Genomic DNA, 18,666 nt, shown 5'->3' with positions numbered 1-18,666 from the left:
CCAGCACATCTCTGTCGAGGACAAGCAGCACGACTGCTTCATTTTACAGAAAACAGAACTGAAGAATTTAATGGGGTGCTAATTACCTACCTTAAAGCATTGTTTAACTATCTTACTCGTTCTTTAGTTACCTTCATTTGAAATCATTTAGAGTATCAAACATTTTCCTTAAGGAGGGGTAGATAAGCCTACCCCATGGCCAGGTCTAAGTTTAAGCACCCAGCTCTAGGACCCACCTCTGAAGCTGCTGCAGCTCTACACATGTTCCAACTTACCCTCTTTTTTTAATAGAAAAGCAGCGTAGAGAGAAAAACACTCAGTAGAGGGCTGGTGAGACTACCACATCTATGCTTTGATAATCAAAAAGGAAACGAGGAACAAAGACAGACAGATAGATAAAATTACAGATGAGAATAATAGATTAGCACAAGCCTTCAGGGATGAATAAGGGTGGCTCATAACTGGAATCAGTCAGAGCCAAGAGAGTTCAAAGCATCAAAATGGTACAAAGCATGAAAAATAGCTCTACAGATGAGAGGGAGACACAGAAAAGTCTGAAGCAGGGAAGAGAAACAAGTAGAGGATGGACAGAAAGAAAGCTAACAGATACCTCCATCATCCTAGAAATCTCCAGAAATTCTCCTAAGCCATTTCTAAGCCCCTAGCAAGTACCTCCCAAAAACTAGGCAAGAGGGGTCCCAGTTGACAGGAGAAAGAGAAAGGATGCACCTGCCTTCAGAAGGGGAGAAAAGAGTTCCTGCAGGGACCCTTGCACTACAAAAATCCAAGCCGCCCCAGCAGCAATGCCATAGGGAAGGACCTGGCAAATAAAAAGGTCTGTGACTTGGAATGGAGCGTAACACGGCATGGCCGCAGAAGGGACAAGGGCAAATTCGTGGTGGGCTGAGTGCTGGGAGGGCTGTGCGCAGGACACGGTGGGGAAGCACAGCACCTCGCTCCTGGGCTGGGGCAGGCAAGGAGAGCCTCGAGGAGAGAGCAATAAGAAAAAAAAAGATTCAGAAGGCATGAGCTGAAGGAAGTTTCTTTTTTCCAGGGGGAAAAAAAAAAAAGACCAAAAGGCCCATAACAGTCTTCGAGTAGATTAAAAGGCTGCTAGAACAAGGGCAGTGATCAACCATCCTTCATGTCTCCCAGAGCCAAGACAAGATGCACTGGGGAAAGCAGGGTAGGCTGTTAGGCTTAGCAAAGATAAGCACCTACGTTGTTCTAGAAAGTCAGAGCTCTCATCACATCAGAGCACCAACCCACTGGAAAAGAGGAGTCCCACCTTTCTGATGACACCGGGCATTCGTTTCCAGCCCCAAAAGGCTGATTCACAGAATCACAGAATCATCTAGGTTGGAAAGGACCTTGAAGATCATCCAGTCCAACCGTTAACCTAGCACTGACAGTTCTCAACTACACCAGATCCCTCAGTGCTAAAATTCAGTCCCCAGAGATGGGAAAACTCCCTTTCCCGCGTTCCCCGAGGCGTGCCTGCACGTGTGCCCAACAACGCAAGCATCTGCAGCGCTCTGGGAGCTCTGAGGGGTTATGAACCTTCCTTCCCTGGCAGCTTAGAAAGAGGTTGCACATCACCCGTAAAGGCAGCCTGCCAGAAATTCATGCTGACAGCACAAAGAGCAAAGTTAAGACTCTCTCCAAAACTTGGCTTCTGCTTAGTGGTGGAGCCCGGTCCACATTTCTCCTGAGCTGAGACATCTGGTCTCTCTTGCCTCTCTCCTCTGGAGGCTGGCTGACTCGCCGCGGGGGGGTTCCACTGGAGACCGCGCGTGGGAAAAGGGAGGCAGTGGCAGGCGGCCGCGCGCAGCTGTCGGGTTCCTACACGCCTGTACCGCTGAAGGATCACGCCCTGTTCTCCTTCCCGAGCCCTGGAAGGTGTCAGGGCGTGTGCACGCTCTGCCCGGAGCCCCGGTGAGGACGCTGCCGCTGGCACACAGCTATGAGGCGCCCGCCGGGCCCCCGCGGGTCACATCGAGCCCTAAGCCACATCTGAGGCCAAGCGGTTTGCCCTGACTGTGGCTAAAACCCCGCTCCCCGGAGGAGAGGCTCCCGGGGAGAACTGGGGCAGCGGCCACCTTCGCCCCAGGCTGCTGGGGGTGGCAGAGGTGGTGTGTCCGACAGCGCCTCGGCCATGTTTGGGGCTGTGACACCTCCCTGGTGGGGAGGGGGCCCGCTGGCCTCAGCTGGGGTTGGGGTGAAGGGTTTGCTCTTACAGGAGGGATCTACAGGCCAGGCTGGGGCAGGATGCTCCCATTCCTCCCGCTGGAGCCGGGCCAGGATGCCAAGCGGCAGGAGTGAAGCTTCATGGAGCCTACTGGGCAGAGGAGCAAATGCGCCTGCAAGCTGGCAGAGTGGAGCGCATGATGACAGTGCTCAGGAGAAGGGCTAGCTTGTGCCAAGACTGTGTATCACTCAGGGCAGGATTTGAGGTTCCCTCCTCTTTCTGGTGGTGCCTGATGACTAGGCAGTGCTTCCCTCGCTGCGATGAGCTTCCGAATCCCTGTGGGAAGGTCCCAGCTCCCCAGTGTGTAAGACTGGCCTAGCTGCCAAAACCAGGACTGGAACTCCAAGCAGCAGCAACTGCCGCTTTGAATGCAGGTGGCCCCGGGGCTGCGGTCCCGCAGCTGGCCCAAACAAGGCTGTACATGTAGTCTGATAACCCTGCAGCATAGGATTTGTCACATGGGGATGGCATCTGCCAAGTTCCTCCTTAGCACTGGGGTTGCAGGGAGGGCATCTGGGGCCGCTTGGCCAGCCTCCTTGCCTGGGGAGGCTGATGCAACTACAGAGCAGCTGCAGGTGTGGTGGAGCCCTGCGCCCTACAGCGAAATCCCTGCAGCGAACAAGGTGGGGGCTCTCGGCCAAAGCAGTGCTGGGAGGTCGGAGGTGAAAGGAAGGGGAACCAGAACGTAAGGGCCCTGGCTCCAACAGGTCTGCCTGTACCCTGCTGCACACTCATCTTTGAAGCAAAGTCCTGAAAATAAAGTCCGTGACTGCTCGCTGCCTAGATCCTAGATGCTCATCTCTCCTGTGCTATTGCCAGATGACACAAGAAACCTTGAGCTTTGCACCCTGTTCTTCTGAAGTGTAATGAACAGTTGAAATTCTTCCCCTGCTCTTACTGTGCTGTGGCACCACCCTTGCTGAGAGAAAGGTTTTTTTTTTTTACTTTAAGCACCTTGAATAGTAATTGCTGAGCTGGTGTTCCCTATTGCAACATTGCACCAAGAGAATCGCTTCGATGTTCACCACCCACTGCTAAAGTGCAAGCTCAGGAGTCCGCTTGTTCCTCTGCCTACACCAGCACCACGGTGTCACAGTGCTGGCAGCAGACATTATCCCAGCAAGTTACAGGTTGTTTAACTTGGACTGTAAGGATCTCAGAATGGTGACCTTGTACTTGCCTCACTGCCACGGACATGTTAAGCATTGCAAAAACAACAAATGGATTTTGTGTTTGAAGTTTCAGTCTTTAGGTTGCTGGTCTGGCTCCTGTTCTGACAAACAGTTCAGTCTGTTGTGGCTGTTTCAGCACTCTGCGGACAAATACTTGTGCAGTCTATCAGTTGTCTTAAGCTGGAGTTTTAACCACTGGAGTGCCCCTTTAGCCAAGGACTCCCAAGCCACCTCCAACAGGCCTGAAAGGGTTTGATTTACAGCCCAGGCCCTCTTTCACCCATCTTTCCCTGGGATCTCAAACGACAGAAGCTCTTTTTCCTTCCTGAGACATCACTGTCTTTAAAAGGTGTCAGATCTGGGCTGCAACACATCCTGTGCAGGTTAGGCTATGCCTGACTCCCCTTAAAGAGCTGGATACCCCATGACCCCAGAGACGATGAAATGTAGACAATCTTCTGACTTTGTTTGTAGCTTGGCAGGTTCATGACTGAATTCAAACTTCATCCTGCTGTAACAGATGGAAGCTGCTCAAGCACTTTGGTAGACTTTTTGCTTCCAGATGCATTGCACCTCTCTTGTCCCTTTCAGCATCCTCCCTCTGATTCAGGCCAAGCAATGAGCAGCCTGGGCTCTTTTTTGCTAATGACTTCTTGGAGCAGGATAACTCCCTGTTATTCCTTTGGAGAGCCCTGCCTGAGCCACATTCATCCATGGCACAGCAGGGGCAGTGCAGAAGGTGCTGCCTTCGTGTGGGCTTCCCACCGCCCTGCTAGTGCTGTGCCAGGGAAGGGCAGGGGTGGGCATTGTGGGGGCAGAGCTGTGCAGGGTGTATGGCTTGTGCCTGTACTCGGCTGCTGGCGGCTTCCCCTGAGGTAGTGGAAAGCACTGTGTACTTCTTTCCAGCTGCAGCACTTAGTAGGGTTGTACCTGCCTCAAAAATAGGCAAGGAGCTCCCTGTGGAGGTTTTGTTAAAAGCTGTATTGATTTCTTTGGGTTTCTGCATGGCTGGCTGGTAGCACATCAGCTGGACCCTTCGGTAACCAGTACAGAGCATGCTTTTGTTCCTGCTCCTCGCAGCCGTGTCAGGGTCCTGCTTAGGGATTTTGTATTTGGGCCTGCTTCCCTTGCTACTAAATGTCATTTCTTCTACTTCAGCAGTATTTGGCTTCTTGACAAGAATTGTAAACTAGAGAAAGACTGCAGAAACTGAAATGCTTTAAGCACAGTTGCCCTAGAAGGATGTTCATGCTTGTGAGCCCAAGCTCACATCTCAGTTTGAGGAACTCCTGGCACTTTAAACTTTAAAAGGATGGAAACAGAGGTGGGGAGAGATGTCCTACAACCAATTCCAATTCCCAGTTTACAACTTTCTTAGAACAAAAGCACTCTTCTACTGGCTTACATACACAAAACATATGTTAAAGCAAGTGTTTTTTAGTGTCATTAAAAGTACCCATTTTCCTGAAGACAAGCACATGAGGCTTCTGCTGCGAGGTCTTTCTTCTCTTTTACTCCTTCTAAGCATGTTTATGGAACTGAAAGGGATTCTATCTTCCTGCCTTCCCCTCTAACCAGGTCTGTCACGAGCTCTTACAATTGGTAATGCTGTAGTTCAGTCTAGCAAAGACTGAACACACAAGTGTGCTGGGTAGCACCCCAAAGCTGCCACAAGTTGTGGACATGAGAGGACAAGTTTCTTCCCCTTTTAAGTAACTCAGAGGTACAAATAAACTTTCTTAACTGCTGTGGGCCGACAGCAACAAAACACTGGAGTTCTTTTGCTCAAGATTACTTTTGCAAAATGCAGAGTAAGTTAGTTGAGACAACAAGGAAACTGTCAGCATTGCCTCTTCTGCCAGCTGCTGTGGTGCCAGTGCTGCCCTTCCTACCTGTGTTTGAAGGGAAACCAAGTGTCCAGGTGCACTTGGTGAGCAGAGCACTGCGCATGGAGAAGTGCAAACACAGCCTGCTTTCGAGTACTTCCCACACACTGTGGCAGGGGTGGCACTTCAGAGCAAAACCCTCTGCCTGAGGAAGTGTTGGAAGACATCCTGGAGCATGCACGGCCGTGCCAAGGACTTACTGCGGGGATGTGTAAGAATATCATAAACTTGGTGCAGACTCCTCCACAGCTCCCCTGAAATGTGGCCCTGCATGCTGGGTTTGCTGTGTGGTTGTACTAAGTGAGTCTCTGGGCATTTGCAGCTGTGCGGGTCCTGGTTGTGCTCTTGTGCAGTGGGATAAGGAGGTATTTATAGCGCAGTAGTTGTGAGGGCTGAAAGGCATAGCTCTGCTGCTTGACCCCTGCTAAGGGCAGAGGGCTGCAGCTGCCTCCTGCATGTAAGCCAAAGGGCAATACAGAGTGTGGGGGGACATACACACCCCCACTGTGGCAGCTGTGACCCTGTGTGGGATGGGGGGACCTCCCTGCAGGCAACACGGTGGGGGGGGCTAACTGTTAGCAGGCATGAATAGGGAGAGCTGGGGGACAGCTGCTGCTTTGCAGGACATGTGCCAAAGGAGCAGGAGGCTGCTGGGCCCCGGGCAGGGCTGCAGGACCGCAGGGTGCACAGGAGGCTGCTGAGCTGGGGCGCAGAGCAGATGGGCCGAAGGGAGACAGGAGGGTGAGGGGAAGGAGCGTAGGTGCGTGAAGGGGAGCTGGGGGGACCCCCTCTGCCGCTCCACATCCCAAGTCTAAGCCAGCAGAAATTATTATCACAGAATCATCAAGGTTGGAAAAGACCTTGAAGATCATCCAGTCCAACCTTTAACCTCACACTGACCATTCTCAACACCACCAGATCCCTCAGCGCTATGTCAGTGTGACTCCTAAACCTCTCCAGGGATGGGGACTCCACCACCTCCCTGGGCAGCCCATTCCAACCTCAACAACCTCTTCTGGAAAGAAATGCTTCCTAACAGCCAGTCTAAACCTTCCCTGGCACAACTTGAGGCCATTCCCTCTTCTCCTATCATTTGTTCCTTGGTTAAAGAGGCTCATCCCCAGCTCTCTGCACCCTCCTTTCAGGGAGCTGTAGAGGGCGATGAGGTCTCCCCTCATCCTCCTCTTCTCCAGACTAAACCCCCCCAGTTCCCTCAGCCTCTCCCCCTACGACCTGTGCTCCAGACCCTGCACCAGCTCCGTTGCCCTTCTCTGGACACGCTCGAGTCATTCAATGTCCTTTTTGGAGTGAGGGGCCCAAAACTGAACACAGGAATCAAGGGGCGGCCTCACCAGTGCCGAGTACAGGGGTGAGATCCCTTCCCTGTCCCTGCTGGCCACGCTATTGCTGACACAAGCCAGGATGCCATTGGCCTTCTTGGCCCCCAGGGCACACTGCTGGCTCCTGTTCAGCTGGCTGTCAATCAGGACCCCCAGGTCCCTCTCTGACGTTTCTGCTTTTGGGCAAATGAAGCTGTGATCTGAGATTCCTATTAAATACTAACCTGAGGGAATGAGTGCTCTGCAGGCCCACAGCCCAGAGGCATCCCACATGGGCACAGGGTACCAGCTGTGCAGAGTGCCATTGCTGCTCATTAGCGACTAGTGCTGCACCTGAAATAAGGAGCAGATAGTAATTGTCTACCTGCTGGGCTCCCCATATTGTGAGGAGGGGAAAAGTACACTCCATTCTGTTTCCTACAACATGTGCAGAAGTTAATCTCGGCCCCACTATTCTGGATGAAAGACTCCTTCCTTCCCTTAAGAAGACACCTGCACTATGTCTTAAACCAGATGGTTTGCATGCTACAGAGGTTAGCAGCCCCTGATAGTAAGTAAAACACAGTGAGACTGTGCACAGAACTAACCCTACCTCTGTATCCTTATTTTATCTCAGGTTCAGGAACAGGCTCCTGCACAAACCATAAATTGTTGGCGCTGTAACAAGGTTGTCTGTAAGTTGCCTGAGTGGCGAAAAGAGTCACATTGGACACCTCTAACCATTTTCTTTTTCCTTTCCAGTGTGTTCCATGGGAAACAGCACCAGCCGGCTCTACAGTGCGCTTGCCAAGACGCTGAGCAGCAGTGCCGTGTCCCAGCACCAGGACTGCCTGGAGCAGCCGGACTCGGCACGGCTGGATCCTATAGACCCCAAGGATTTGCTGGAGGAATGTCAGATTGTTCTGCAGAAACGGCCACCCCGGTTTCAGAGGAACTTTGTGGACCTGAAGAAAAACACTGTCACTAACCACCGCCCCATTCGGGTCATGCAGTGGAACATCCTTGCCCAAGGTAGGAGCTGCCTCTAAGCTCAAGGTGTGACCTTGAGATCAAATGCAGCAATGAAGCCTCTAACTGCAGGCATGTCTCCGTCTGCCTGGCACTGGCAGAGCAAAGGCAGAGGGGTGAATTACATTGAGGCACAACTGACCGAGGGCTGTGGGCGAGATTTTCAGCACTTGAAAGAGTAGCTTGCCTTCCATTCTGTAGGAAGGGAAAACAGTTCTCTCTTTGCAACCATGATGCCAAAGGTAGCTCTGAATGCCTGTCTTAACACAGTATTTTCAAAAAGCTTTGACCCTTCACTTTTAAATAGTTGTTAACCTTCAGAAAAGACTCATCCTTCCCTAAGTTTTATTTATTGTAAAGCTTCTCTAGTTTTCCAACTAGTTTATCAGTGAGTTATTCAGGGATTCAGATCCATTATGGGAATTCTTAATTCTTCAAGCTAATTCTGATTTTTTTTTTCCTCAGACCCCTAAAATCCAGGCTGTAAATTGACTTATGCAACAGCCTCATCTTAAAATCTTTCAGGGTGGGAAATCCCCCACATAGAGACTGCCTTTATATTCTGCAGTTAAAGTCACTTCTATCCTGCTGCATTTTTTCTTAGGCTTAAGCTGTGACAGCCACATGTGGAAGCACTTGCCACAGCATAGTGACTTTTGGGCAGAGGGAGAAGTAGTCTTTAACTTGTTTCTGTAAAGGGAATGTCATTTTTTTTGAGACGTGTTTTGAGAAGGGGTTCTCACCTCATTAGCAAGCCTGGCATCCTTAAAAGTCATCAGCTACTGAAAAACCCATCACCTGCACGTAAACTGATGTACACGTTTTACAGGGAAAGCAAAGTGTGGCGAAAGCCTCATGCCACTTCCCATTATATTATTCTATTCCTCTTGCACCGTGCCAGGCTGCCCGCTCTCATGCGGGGCTGCTGCAAGGTGGCAGCTGGCTCCCCGGAGCAGGGCCTTGCCGCTGGCCTCCACAAAACCTGCAGAAGACAGCCTGTTTTAGCTATGGGTAACTTCTTATTTTCTCCCCTTCCCTGCTCATTTCAGCTCTTGGAGAAGGCAAAGACAACTTTGTTCAGTGCCCCATGGAAGCTCTGAAGTGGGAGGAGAGGAAGTGCCTCATCCTGGAAGAAATCCTTGCGTACAAGCCTGACATCTTGTGCCTGCAAGAAGTCGACCACTACTTTGACACCTTTGAGCCACTCCTCAGCCGACTCGGCTACCAGTGTACTTTCTTCCCGAAGCCGTGGTCCCCGTGCCTAGATGTGGAGCAGAACAACGGGCCGGATGGCTGCGCCTTGTTTTTCCTCAAGGACCGCTTTGAGCTCATCAACAGCGCTAACATCCGGCTAACCGCCATGAAGCTGAAAACCAACCAGGTGGCCATAGCTCAGACGCTGAAGTGCAATGAAACTGGACGGCTGTTCTGCATTGCTGTCACTCACCTGAAAGCTCGTACTGGCTGGGAGAGGTTTCGGTCAGCACAAGGCTGCGATCTTCTCCAGAACCTGAAGAATATTACCCAAGGTGCAAAGATCCCTCTGATCATCTGTGGAGACTTCAACGCGGAGCCAACTGAGGAGGTCTACAGAGAATTTTCCAACTCCAGCCTCAATTTAAACAGTGCGTACAAGCTGCTGAGCCCCGACGGGCAGTCGGAGCCCCCATACACCACTTGGAAGATCCGGCCATCGGGAGAGTGCCGGCACACGCTGGATTATATCTGGTATTCCCAGCACGCCTTGAATGTGAACTCAGCCCTGGGCTTGCTGACTGAAGAGCAAATTGGGCCCAACAGGCTGCCATCATTCAATTACCCTTCCGATCACCTGTCTCTGGTGTGTGACTTTAGTTTTAACCAAGACCCTGATAGACTGCTGTGATGTGTTGGAATGGCACCTGGTATTGCAGTGACTTAACTTGCCACTATTTTATTTTAGAGAAAACTTTGGAAGCTGGAAGCTATTGAAGGATGAGGAAGTACTGTTGACTAAACATTATTTCGGGTACTTGTTTGGAGCTACATTTGCCATTCAAGCGCTTGTTAATCAGGAGCCTCCAAGGGAGGAAGAAAGGAGCCAGTGTTGTCGTCGTGGTGTTCTTGCCATGTCGGGGTTTGAAAACCAGAAGGCAATGAGCTTTATCCTTTCACTAACCCCTGTGTTTAAGGATTTAATCCTCTAATGAATGTGGAGGCCTTAGTATTTAAATCAAAACACTTGTGTTTGTAAAACAACTTGCCCTGGCAGCATGCTAATTTTATTTATTTCATGTTAAGCTTGTGCAAGTACCAAAGGGAATGAGGCTCAACTACCCAGCAAGATTCTCTTAAATCTTTTTCTGTTTCAGTACAAAGGAAGTTTAATGCAGTTTAGATGTGAACAAATCTAAGCTCATAGTAGTGTTGTCTTCTCATTTTTACATGACTTGAGATGACAGTTTCATTAAAAGTGAATGGATAACAGCAGCACAGTGTGAGGAAGGCCCCCTCCAGTAAGAGCAGGTGAGGAAATAGAGGCTAATTACATCATATAGTAATATCCTCACTCTTCCAGATGAATGTGCATGTGTCTGTTACATACATACAGCCTGTAGACACACAGTGACTTACCTTTGTCTCGTCTGTGCTTCCCTCCAGAGGACACCCCTAACTAGGGAGTATTTCCTCCTCTGTTTCAAGTTATTACTTTTCTAAATGGTTTAAACTTGTAGTCTTGTCCATCTTGCTGTTTCAGTAAAGGGCCAATCTTCATGTTAAAAGACTTTCTTTTATTTATCTTCAGAATCTTAAGCTACACTGGAACCTGTTAGAAGATAAAATTTATTTATTGAGAGAAGCTGGTGATCCTGCATCTGACTTGAAATCATATACCAACAGTGTTCAGGAGCCTCTTTCTATGGCCCAGCACCTAGGCTACAACAGAGCTGTGTTAGTGTATGTGCTGGTTTGGGCTGGGTTAATTTTCTTCACTTTTACTCTTCTGATTCCCTCCCCTATCCTGCCGCGGGGACAGTGAGCTGTGTGGTGCTTAGTTGCCGGCTGGGGTTAAACCATGACAGTGTAGTAACTCTTGTGTATGGAGTGGTGCTCATTGGTATGGCACAGGTGTTGCATAGGTGGATTGTAAACATGCGTCTATGCCGGAAAATGAGGTGGGGAGAGAGGAGAGACACAACAGCTGTAGATGCGCCGATATTCAGATAGTTGTGAAAGATGAGGCAGAGTAAATAAAGCAATACTTCCACATAAGGTAAGGCCCATAGTTAACTTGTAAATGTTCCAGGTGTTTATTAATAAAAGTCTTTGGGGAAAAAAAATTGTCTCTGCTGCCATCTTTTACATTTCCCTATCACGAGGAGGTGATCTGTCTCAACTAGTGACTGTTCGAGCTTCAAGTTACTGGTGACACCACCCATTCCAGACCTCTTTCCCCCAACCCCAGTCCTAATCTTCATGGCCAGTGGCCTTTCTCAAACTTGAAATGCCCGAATTCCCCAGCAAGTCTGCAGAGAAGGGAGTTACCTTTAGTGACATTAAGCTGCTCTCTCCCCTAGCTAAAGATGATGCCTAGGCTCTAAATTACTTTAAGTATTACTCTTTCTGACAGTTGTGTGGCACTACAAACCTGGCCAGTACTGCAAAGCAGGGTGCAGTATTGCTCCCTGGGCACTGCTACGCATGCCTAGGAGAGCTGGCTCCTCACAACAGGCAGCTGCATTTGTTATTTTAAAACATCATTTGAAGAGCAAGAAATGCCACAGGTATGTGCTTTACAGAGCCCATACGTGATTGTACTTGTGTGGCTGGTAAGTAGAGTCTGGCAACTGGAAGTCCCAGATTCCCCACACAGACGTGCTTCCTTTCAGGCAAACTAACAAGGTGCTGTGTCGCGAAGCAGTAGCACACTCTCTGTGTGTGCTCCTGACCCTGGCAGGATGAGGGCGATGATCTGCTTCCAAGCAGAGGAGCTGAGGCACTTTTAAGCAGCCTAGAATGCAGGACTCCTCTAGCAACTGTGGATTTGAAATTCCCCAGAAAGGGTTTTAGAGGCAAGGAACCTGACTTCCTTGGTGAACAGATACCAGACAGATGTGACCCAGAAACAGCAAACTGTGTCCCTGGAAGCCAGAAGGGGAGGCTCCTTTGGTGGAGATTCTGGACCAGAGATGAGATGCTCCTAACACCGCACAGAAAGGCAGATCTTCAAGCATCCCTGCCATAAACATTTCATACGGGCTAGCCTGAGCCAGCTTCCTTTTCATGGTGCTGGCTGCCCTCACTTGCTCTCAGGGGGTGAAATACAGTGCTTCTCCTTTAGGGTTATCTTCTCTTAGGATCTTCCCTCAAATGGATTTTGCAAGGAGGAGAAATAATACAACTGCCCATTAATGGAGGTATCTAGTCATCTGGAGCTAAACAGTTCTAGAAGCAACACCACAACGTAGACCTGTAAGATGGTACCTTTAATAGGTCAAATCCTTGTTCACCTACCATAGAAAGTCATACAAGAAGCTGGAGTTTCCATTCAGACCCTTTATGGCAGTTTCTAGAAGAAACTACACGTAGTAAAAAGCTGTGACTTGAGAGCAAGGATAATACTGTACTCAGATCTGTATTAAAAATGACCCACCCCAAACTAAACAAAAACGTCACCACCACCAAAAAGCCCTCAATTTCCATTTTACTTTTGCATAAACAGCCCTGATTTCCCAAGGCCAGCCGAGAGCGTCCCATCAGTGTGGTACTGTTCCACCACTGCCAGGGCACAGAGCCATCACACCGATTATGGTAGCCTTTGTTTACCAGCAGAAGCTAAACTGTCACAGCTACAAGACTCCCATCACTCTCACAGGGTGATCATATTTAATATCTGGATGATCCTTACACCATTTTACCCAGATCCTTGCTTTCAGCACTAACTCTCCAACAAAAGAAACCAAACTGTGGCAAAACAGCATGATTTATATGACACTGCCATCACTGCAGAGCTCTTCTGAAGTGGAAAGGGCTGGGATTCTTCTTTCACCCTGGACACATGACAGTTGATGTTCACTGCTTCATGTCCTTAAAGGGCAATTTTGAAGGTGAAGCGAGGGTGGAATAACAGAAAAGGCTGGGGACTCTCCCCATCACAAAGCAATTCTTGGTATTAGCATGCTCAAAATCACACATCCCTGCTATAGCACAACAATCACACATCCCTGCTATAGCACAACAGTGAACCCTTTCTGCTGTATTTTAATGAAAGGTAAACAAGACACAGAAATTAACTGGTAACTTCCCAGTCAGCTTCACCCTTTTCTTCCAGTACTTGCCATAAAATATACTTTGCAGACGGATTCTTTTGGAAAACTTAAATGAAGTATTGCTCTTGCTTTGTTTTATTCAGCACTGAAGTGCTTTTGCCTGCTATAAATATCAGTACAGTAAATATTTTTCATAGGAAGAAGCAGGAATGTTTTTAATTTTTTTTTCCTATGTAGCAGTACGACTTACAGTAAAAATGTCTTCAAAGATCTTCCCGTGGCTGTGTGCCTTACAAGCACACCAAGGCTAAAAAAAGGTCTCAACAGATCCTTTGCTCTAATCTTGAATAAAAGCTGCATTAGCTTTAGCAGTGACAGTTTCCCCTCACCCTCAAGCGAGCTGAGGGAAGAAATGACCCACTTACTTAATTTGCTGAAAGGCAGAAGCTGTTGCAAGCTTATTAAAACGCTATCTCTCTTGGAGAACAATTAGATCAGAAGTAGATAGCGTCACTTGGATCTCCTTCACTTAATAAGCTTAATACCTGCTATGTGAACTGTCTCTACAAGGCAGAAACTGCATTTAGCTTGTTCTGGCTGTGACAATCTTCACGTGTCACCGTGAGAACTGAGGCTTCAGGCACCTCTCCACTTTCTCAACTCTTGACTGCCTCTAGCTCACTGATCCTCGATCAGCTCAGATATAAGTCCTGAACTTGATGAAATCAAGTAGCAGAGGATCCCAGGACCTTCCCTTGCAGCACGCTTCACCCAGATTGCTTGAGTTGTGTCAAGGCACAGAACCCTTTGCTAAACAAGATGGACTTTGTCCGAGAGAGAGTATCAAAAACCAGTGCTCTCTGGGATGGGATTCCCCTTTCAACTTTTCTTGCCACAACCCATAAATTTTGATAATCAGATCTTTATTCTGAGTTGCAAATCAGATTTTTTTCCTGTGGATTACACAGCATTACCCTGTCTGTCCTATAACCTACAGTAGTAGTTATTTGAAAAAATAAAAACGTTTGTGTTTTTATATCTGTAAAATAAGTGATACCACAGGTGTCTATGAGTCAATGCCTTCCGTATAAAGCATGCTCACTTCACACTAGTTTCATTCCACTCGCACATCTAGAAAAGTTACTACTTGCCAATGATGAGTTAAGTCTGGACACTCCTACAAGAGCCACCAGCTTCAGATGTAAAAGCTAGTCCCGCTTTCACACACGGACAAAACAACAGGTTTTCCAACTGGACTGAAAAATTTAGTATAGCTAGGTACGACCTTCAATGTTTTAGCATCCCTTTATCCATTCCAGATGTTACAAACCTGACCAAAGCTCCCTCATCCTGAGGTCATGTTCTCCAACACCACCAGTAAAAACATTTCTTGCCCACGTAGTAATTAATTATGTGGCCATAAAGCAGCATGTTGAAGAGCAAGCTTGCACCTAGAGAACGATCCGAGACCTTCAGCAACAGGTGGGAATCTTGCCCCTCTGACACTCAGCTATAGAAATCCCCAGGGAGGGCTGCCTCGCAGAGGAAGCACGGCTTGTTACCGCCATTCCATGCCACCTCAGAGGAACAACCAGATCTCAGAGCAACACAGAGGAACCACATGCACACAAAGCAATGCTGAAGCGCTGTGCTGAAGCAGCTAGGCCAAAATTACAACTTGACTGTAACAAAAAGCCTGTTTGTACTTCTAGCTAGCAGCTTAATTAAAAAAAAAAAAAAAAAAAAAAAAAAAAAAAGAGCAGTACAAAGACATACATGGAACAGTTAACAAAAAGGGTCTTCACTGTTTGAAGCCGGGTTAAATAACCTTCCCATTTCAGTTACTGCGCATCCTCCAAGTGAGTCTTGCAGCACTTAATGAACTTCTGATAAATATCCTCTGGCAGCCGGTAGCGTGTCTGCGGCTCACCGGGTGGCCAGGGGAGAGAGCCAAAGGACCATTGCTCGTTCTGTGGCAAGCTGCAGCACTGACGGTAACTGCAGTGTCTCAGAGCACGGCTGCAGCACCTGACCAGTAGCAGATGCCCGCCTTAATTCCTTTCATTTTTGCCATTGCATGATGAAGTCTTGGCTCTAACTTAAGAGATCATCAGCTGGAGACCTCATCTATTTCCAGGAAGATCATTTGTCCCCATTTGACTTCCAGGGTTATTAATTAGGTGTCCCAAAGGTCTTAACTGCAAATACTCCAGAGACAGATATTTTCACACCCTGAGATACAGCATCTCTCTTTCATGTATGTTCAAATCACAGCCAATTAGAAATGTGGGTTTAAAAATGCTATTACTTTGATCTCTTCTTGTCTTCTAGCTCCAATTTTTTTTATCTGCCTCCCTTCACACTGCTCCATTTCCCTCTACCCAGAATATCAACACCTCTCAGACTACCAAATTAGTCAACCCACTGCCCAGCTTCCCCCTACTTCCCTTTCTGTCCTATCTCTTTCTTGGCGACATAAATCCTCTTCCTTCTCCTACATTTCCTCCAGCAAAGGAGTCTTTGTTCTCTCCCCTAGGCCAGGAACACAGCTCATCGGTAAGAACCTCTGCTTCTTTGGGTTAACTGCTGGTGGAAGGGATTGCTGCCTTCCACACCACACTTTTAACCTGCTTCAGCTTGTTCGTTCATTTGTTCTTAAACTCTGCTTCCCTGCTTAATGTATGAAAACAAATCCCTTTTGAAAGAGACTTTCAAAGTTCCCCACAGGCTGACCTGGAGCTATTCCCACATTTCTTACCAGTTGAAGGGAAGAATGGGGCTTACTGCTAGGACTCTAGAGGCAACTCATTTTTCAGTATTAAAAGTTAAAGGGAAAAAATAAACTTTGGTCTTCCATTCTGGTCTCCTTTATCATTACTGAAGGCCTCAGTTCCAGATTTTCATTAAAATTGCTCCTCTGGGCATGAAGTACTTAGATGGTCATTTAGACATAAACTATTTTGGGATTATCCAACTTCCTACTCTGAAGACTTGCCAGGGCATCTCACTGGGAACTGAGGGTGCCACTGGGCACCTCGCTACCCACAAGCTGATGTGCTGCTTCTCTAGTAACTGTGGTAGTGCCAGTGTGGTCACCATGAAAACAGCGTGAGCTACCCCGCATCTATTTTAAGCCAAACTCTTGCACGTGGACTGCAACTACGGAGCAATTTGTGTACTGTGTGTTCTCACCCAAGCTTTACCCTGTAGCAACGTATCATAATACCTGTAACTTCAGTGCAATTATAAATGGAAAACATTTAGATACTTAATTCAGAAAACGCACGTGTCCCTGGAGTCATGCATTTGTGCTGAAGCCAATATATTAACAGTTGGAAACATCAATGGCAACATCAAAAGGACCAGCAGTATAACTTAGTATGTCTCTTTTTTTCACAATTTATACCTGCGGGTACTTTCAGCTTGCTTCTCTGAGATCATCAGAGAGATTAGTACACTGGAGTAGCCAAGTCTGCTCATTTCTACCTTTCCTTTGCAGTGCAGCCTTAGGAAATGAAGGTGTAGCTAGAGCAGCAATTAGTTCACAGAGCTCTAGAAGTTATTGATTCTCAGAGTCATTTAAGCAAACCCAGTCTTCTTTGCATTAGAACAATTGGGAGTATGTACAACGTTACCACCCATCAGCTGGAGGGCAGTAACTTCTTAAGCTGCTCAAGTTATTGCACAAGCACTCGTGTGATGAGCCACAATGCAAGAACACGGCGTATGCTCACCATCCCGAAAAACTGTTAAGAGAACTAGACCCCTGTCAGAAGTTACCTCACCAACTACCGCAAGCTTCACAGATATTTCAGTTAAAAACATTTCAGTGTATTATGTGAGAGTTGGTCAGCCATTCGGAGTACTGGAATAGTTCCAAACTTCCACACTGTATCAGCTATCTTAGGCTGAATGCCTGGAAGATTTGAAACAAGCAGAAAAGAAGGTTAATAGGTTGGGGAAGAAAAAAAAAAAAAAAAAAAAAAAAAAAAGCAGACCAAACACCATTAAATTTTGTTTCTATATTTCAGTAAAACCTACTTGAATACACTTTGAAACAAGAGTACAACAAAATAGAATATACTTCAAATGTTGAATATACAAACTATTATAGTTCATTCTGAACACTGGTACTTCCCTCTTAACTTTAACTAAAAAAAAATTTACAGGTTTAGAACTACCTGACAAAAGCTCATGCTGGGTGTGACCTTTCAAGTGACAGAGTAGAGCTGAAACTGAAATGTATGCATGGATGTCAAGGCTAAGTGAGAGACACAGGCATGTTACAGCAGGAGGCAGAAAGCCTGCTGCTATTTTGTCCACAATTAAGAAATTTAGACAGACTTTTAACTACCATACAAAATATGTTACATGTAATTCTATAACAATACTGTGCTAGGTACAAGATTTTTAAAAAATTTGTTTTAATAAAAAAGCTTTACACAAACAAGCCATTAGCTTATTTCAAGAAAGATAACTGAAAATCAGTCTAAGGCTTTCATTTTGAATCTGCTTAAACTGTATGATACAAAAATCCCTCTAAGGTCTCTGTCTTCTTTTAGAAGCTCTTTAATCTTCTCCTTTATTTCACATTCTACAATACCTAATAGCAGGGTTTTTCACATAGCACCAGTTGAGTACTGTGGGCACACAGTAGTAATTGCTGGTATGCATATAAAATTCATCAAATTTGTCATTTGTAACAACGAGACTTTCCTCTCCCCCTGAAAACTAAAACCCAAGGCAAACCTCTCGCACAACTCTCTTTTAGTGTTCCAGGTCTTAGTGTAACTTGGTAACGGGCAACGTAGTGAACTGTTTGGTCCCTTTTCAGTCCCTCTACCTTTCCTTCTCCATAGGTTCAGCTGTTTCCCAACTGAAAGAGGCAGTTTTTGTCAGCATATCAATGTGGTTCAATTCCCACTGAAACACGGGAAAATAAATTTTTTTTCCAGTAAGTCTTCAAAATATGCATGTTTATTAACATTTCAAAACTCTCCTTTTTGACTTGGTGATCGCATCCACTTCCCTCCCCCAATTATGTCAGTATATTCAAAACCGTAACAGGCTAGAAGTCCATGCTGGAAGCAACCTATTCTTCATTTCTCGCACGTTATGATTCCTTCTGTTTTCATTGTTACAGGAAGGGCAATAGCTGAGGGCGTGCTAACTACTACTACGTGGGTCACAGTCTTGCTTCCATCTGCCGGCTTCTCTTCTTTTACCAGCTGCAGTGTTTTCACTTCACGTTCCTGTTTTAAAGCTGCTGTGTCTGATTTAACTTCCGGACTTTTTATAACTGCGCTAATCACCCTGGGAGGAGTCTGGCCAGACGCCTGCTGAGCAGGCACCGATAGTCTCATTACTGGTGTCCCATGAGCTATAGACACAGGGGTTAGTGCTCTAACAGCCAACGGGGTTCCCACAATGTTAATACTTCCTGACCCCGACAGGCCCGTTTTTGTTTGTAACTGACACTGCGTAAGTTGCGTGGCAGGGATCGTAATGATTTTGGCAGGCTGCATTGTGATTTTGTCTCCGTTTTCAGCGGAGGTTGGCATCACAGTAGGGATTGTCTGGATTACTACCTTTGGAGTTGTTGCAGTTGTGGGACTTGTGTTGGTTATTAGCGGTGACCCTGCATTTACCGACTGCACTGCCACAGTGGAGATTTTCTGTCCCAGAGAGGTCATTACGACAGGCACTTGCATTGCCACACGTACAGTCCTGCAAAATGAAGAAAGATGTGTGTGTTTAAGCCAA

General features: G+C 47.1%; 2 protein-coding genes across 4 annotated transcripts in view; one reads left to right on the top strand and one right to left on the bottom strand.

Annotated features, from left to right (window-relative positions):
• The first annotated feature begins 7,001 nt into the window (after nt 1-7,001).
• NOCT (nocturnin) lies at nt 7,002-10,965 on the top strand. Its single transcript, XM_026848155.1, has 2 exons — nt 7,002-7,657; nt 8,704-10,965. Exons 1-2 carry the CDS (start codon nt 7,396-7,398, stop codon nt 9,537-9,539), a joined length of 1,098 nt encoding a protein of 365 aa, XP_026703956.1. The 5' UTR covers nt 7,002-7,395; the 3' UTR covers nt 9,540-10,965.
• Nucleotides 10,966-16,905: 5,940 nt separating this feature from the next.
• ELF2 (E74 like ETS transcription factor 2) overlaps nt 16,906-18,666 on the bottom strand; it is a 29,987-nt gene continuing 28,226 nt past the window's right edge. For all 3 annotated transcript variants that reach the window (XM_026847520.1, XM_026847521.1, XM_026847522.1), the window contains one exon: nt 16,906-18,630. In XM_026847520.1, the coding sequence (XP_026703321.1) occupies nt 18,003-18,630 (628 nt within the window). In that variant the 3' untranslated portion in view covers nt 16,906-18,002. The remainder of the gene's footprint in view (nt 18,631-18,666) is intronic.

Source organism: Athene cunicularia, assembly GCF_003259725.1.
Source record: "Athene cunicularia isolate RWA chromosome 4 unlocalized genomic scaffold, athCun1 chr4_part2, whole genome shotgun sequence".
In the NCBI taxonomy this organism is placed as follows: domain Eukaryota; kingdom Metazoa; phylum Chordata; class Aves; order Strigiformes; family Strigidae; genus Athene; species Athene cunicularia.
The sequence above is the reverse complement of the archived record's forward strand: the minus strand, read 5'-3'. Positions and strand labels throughout refer to the sequence as shown.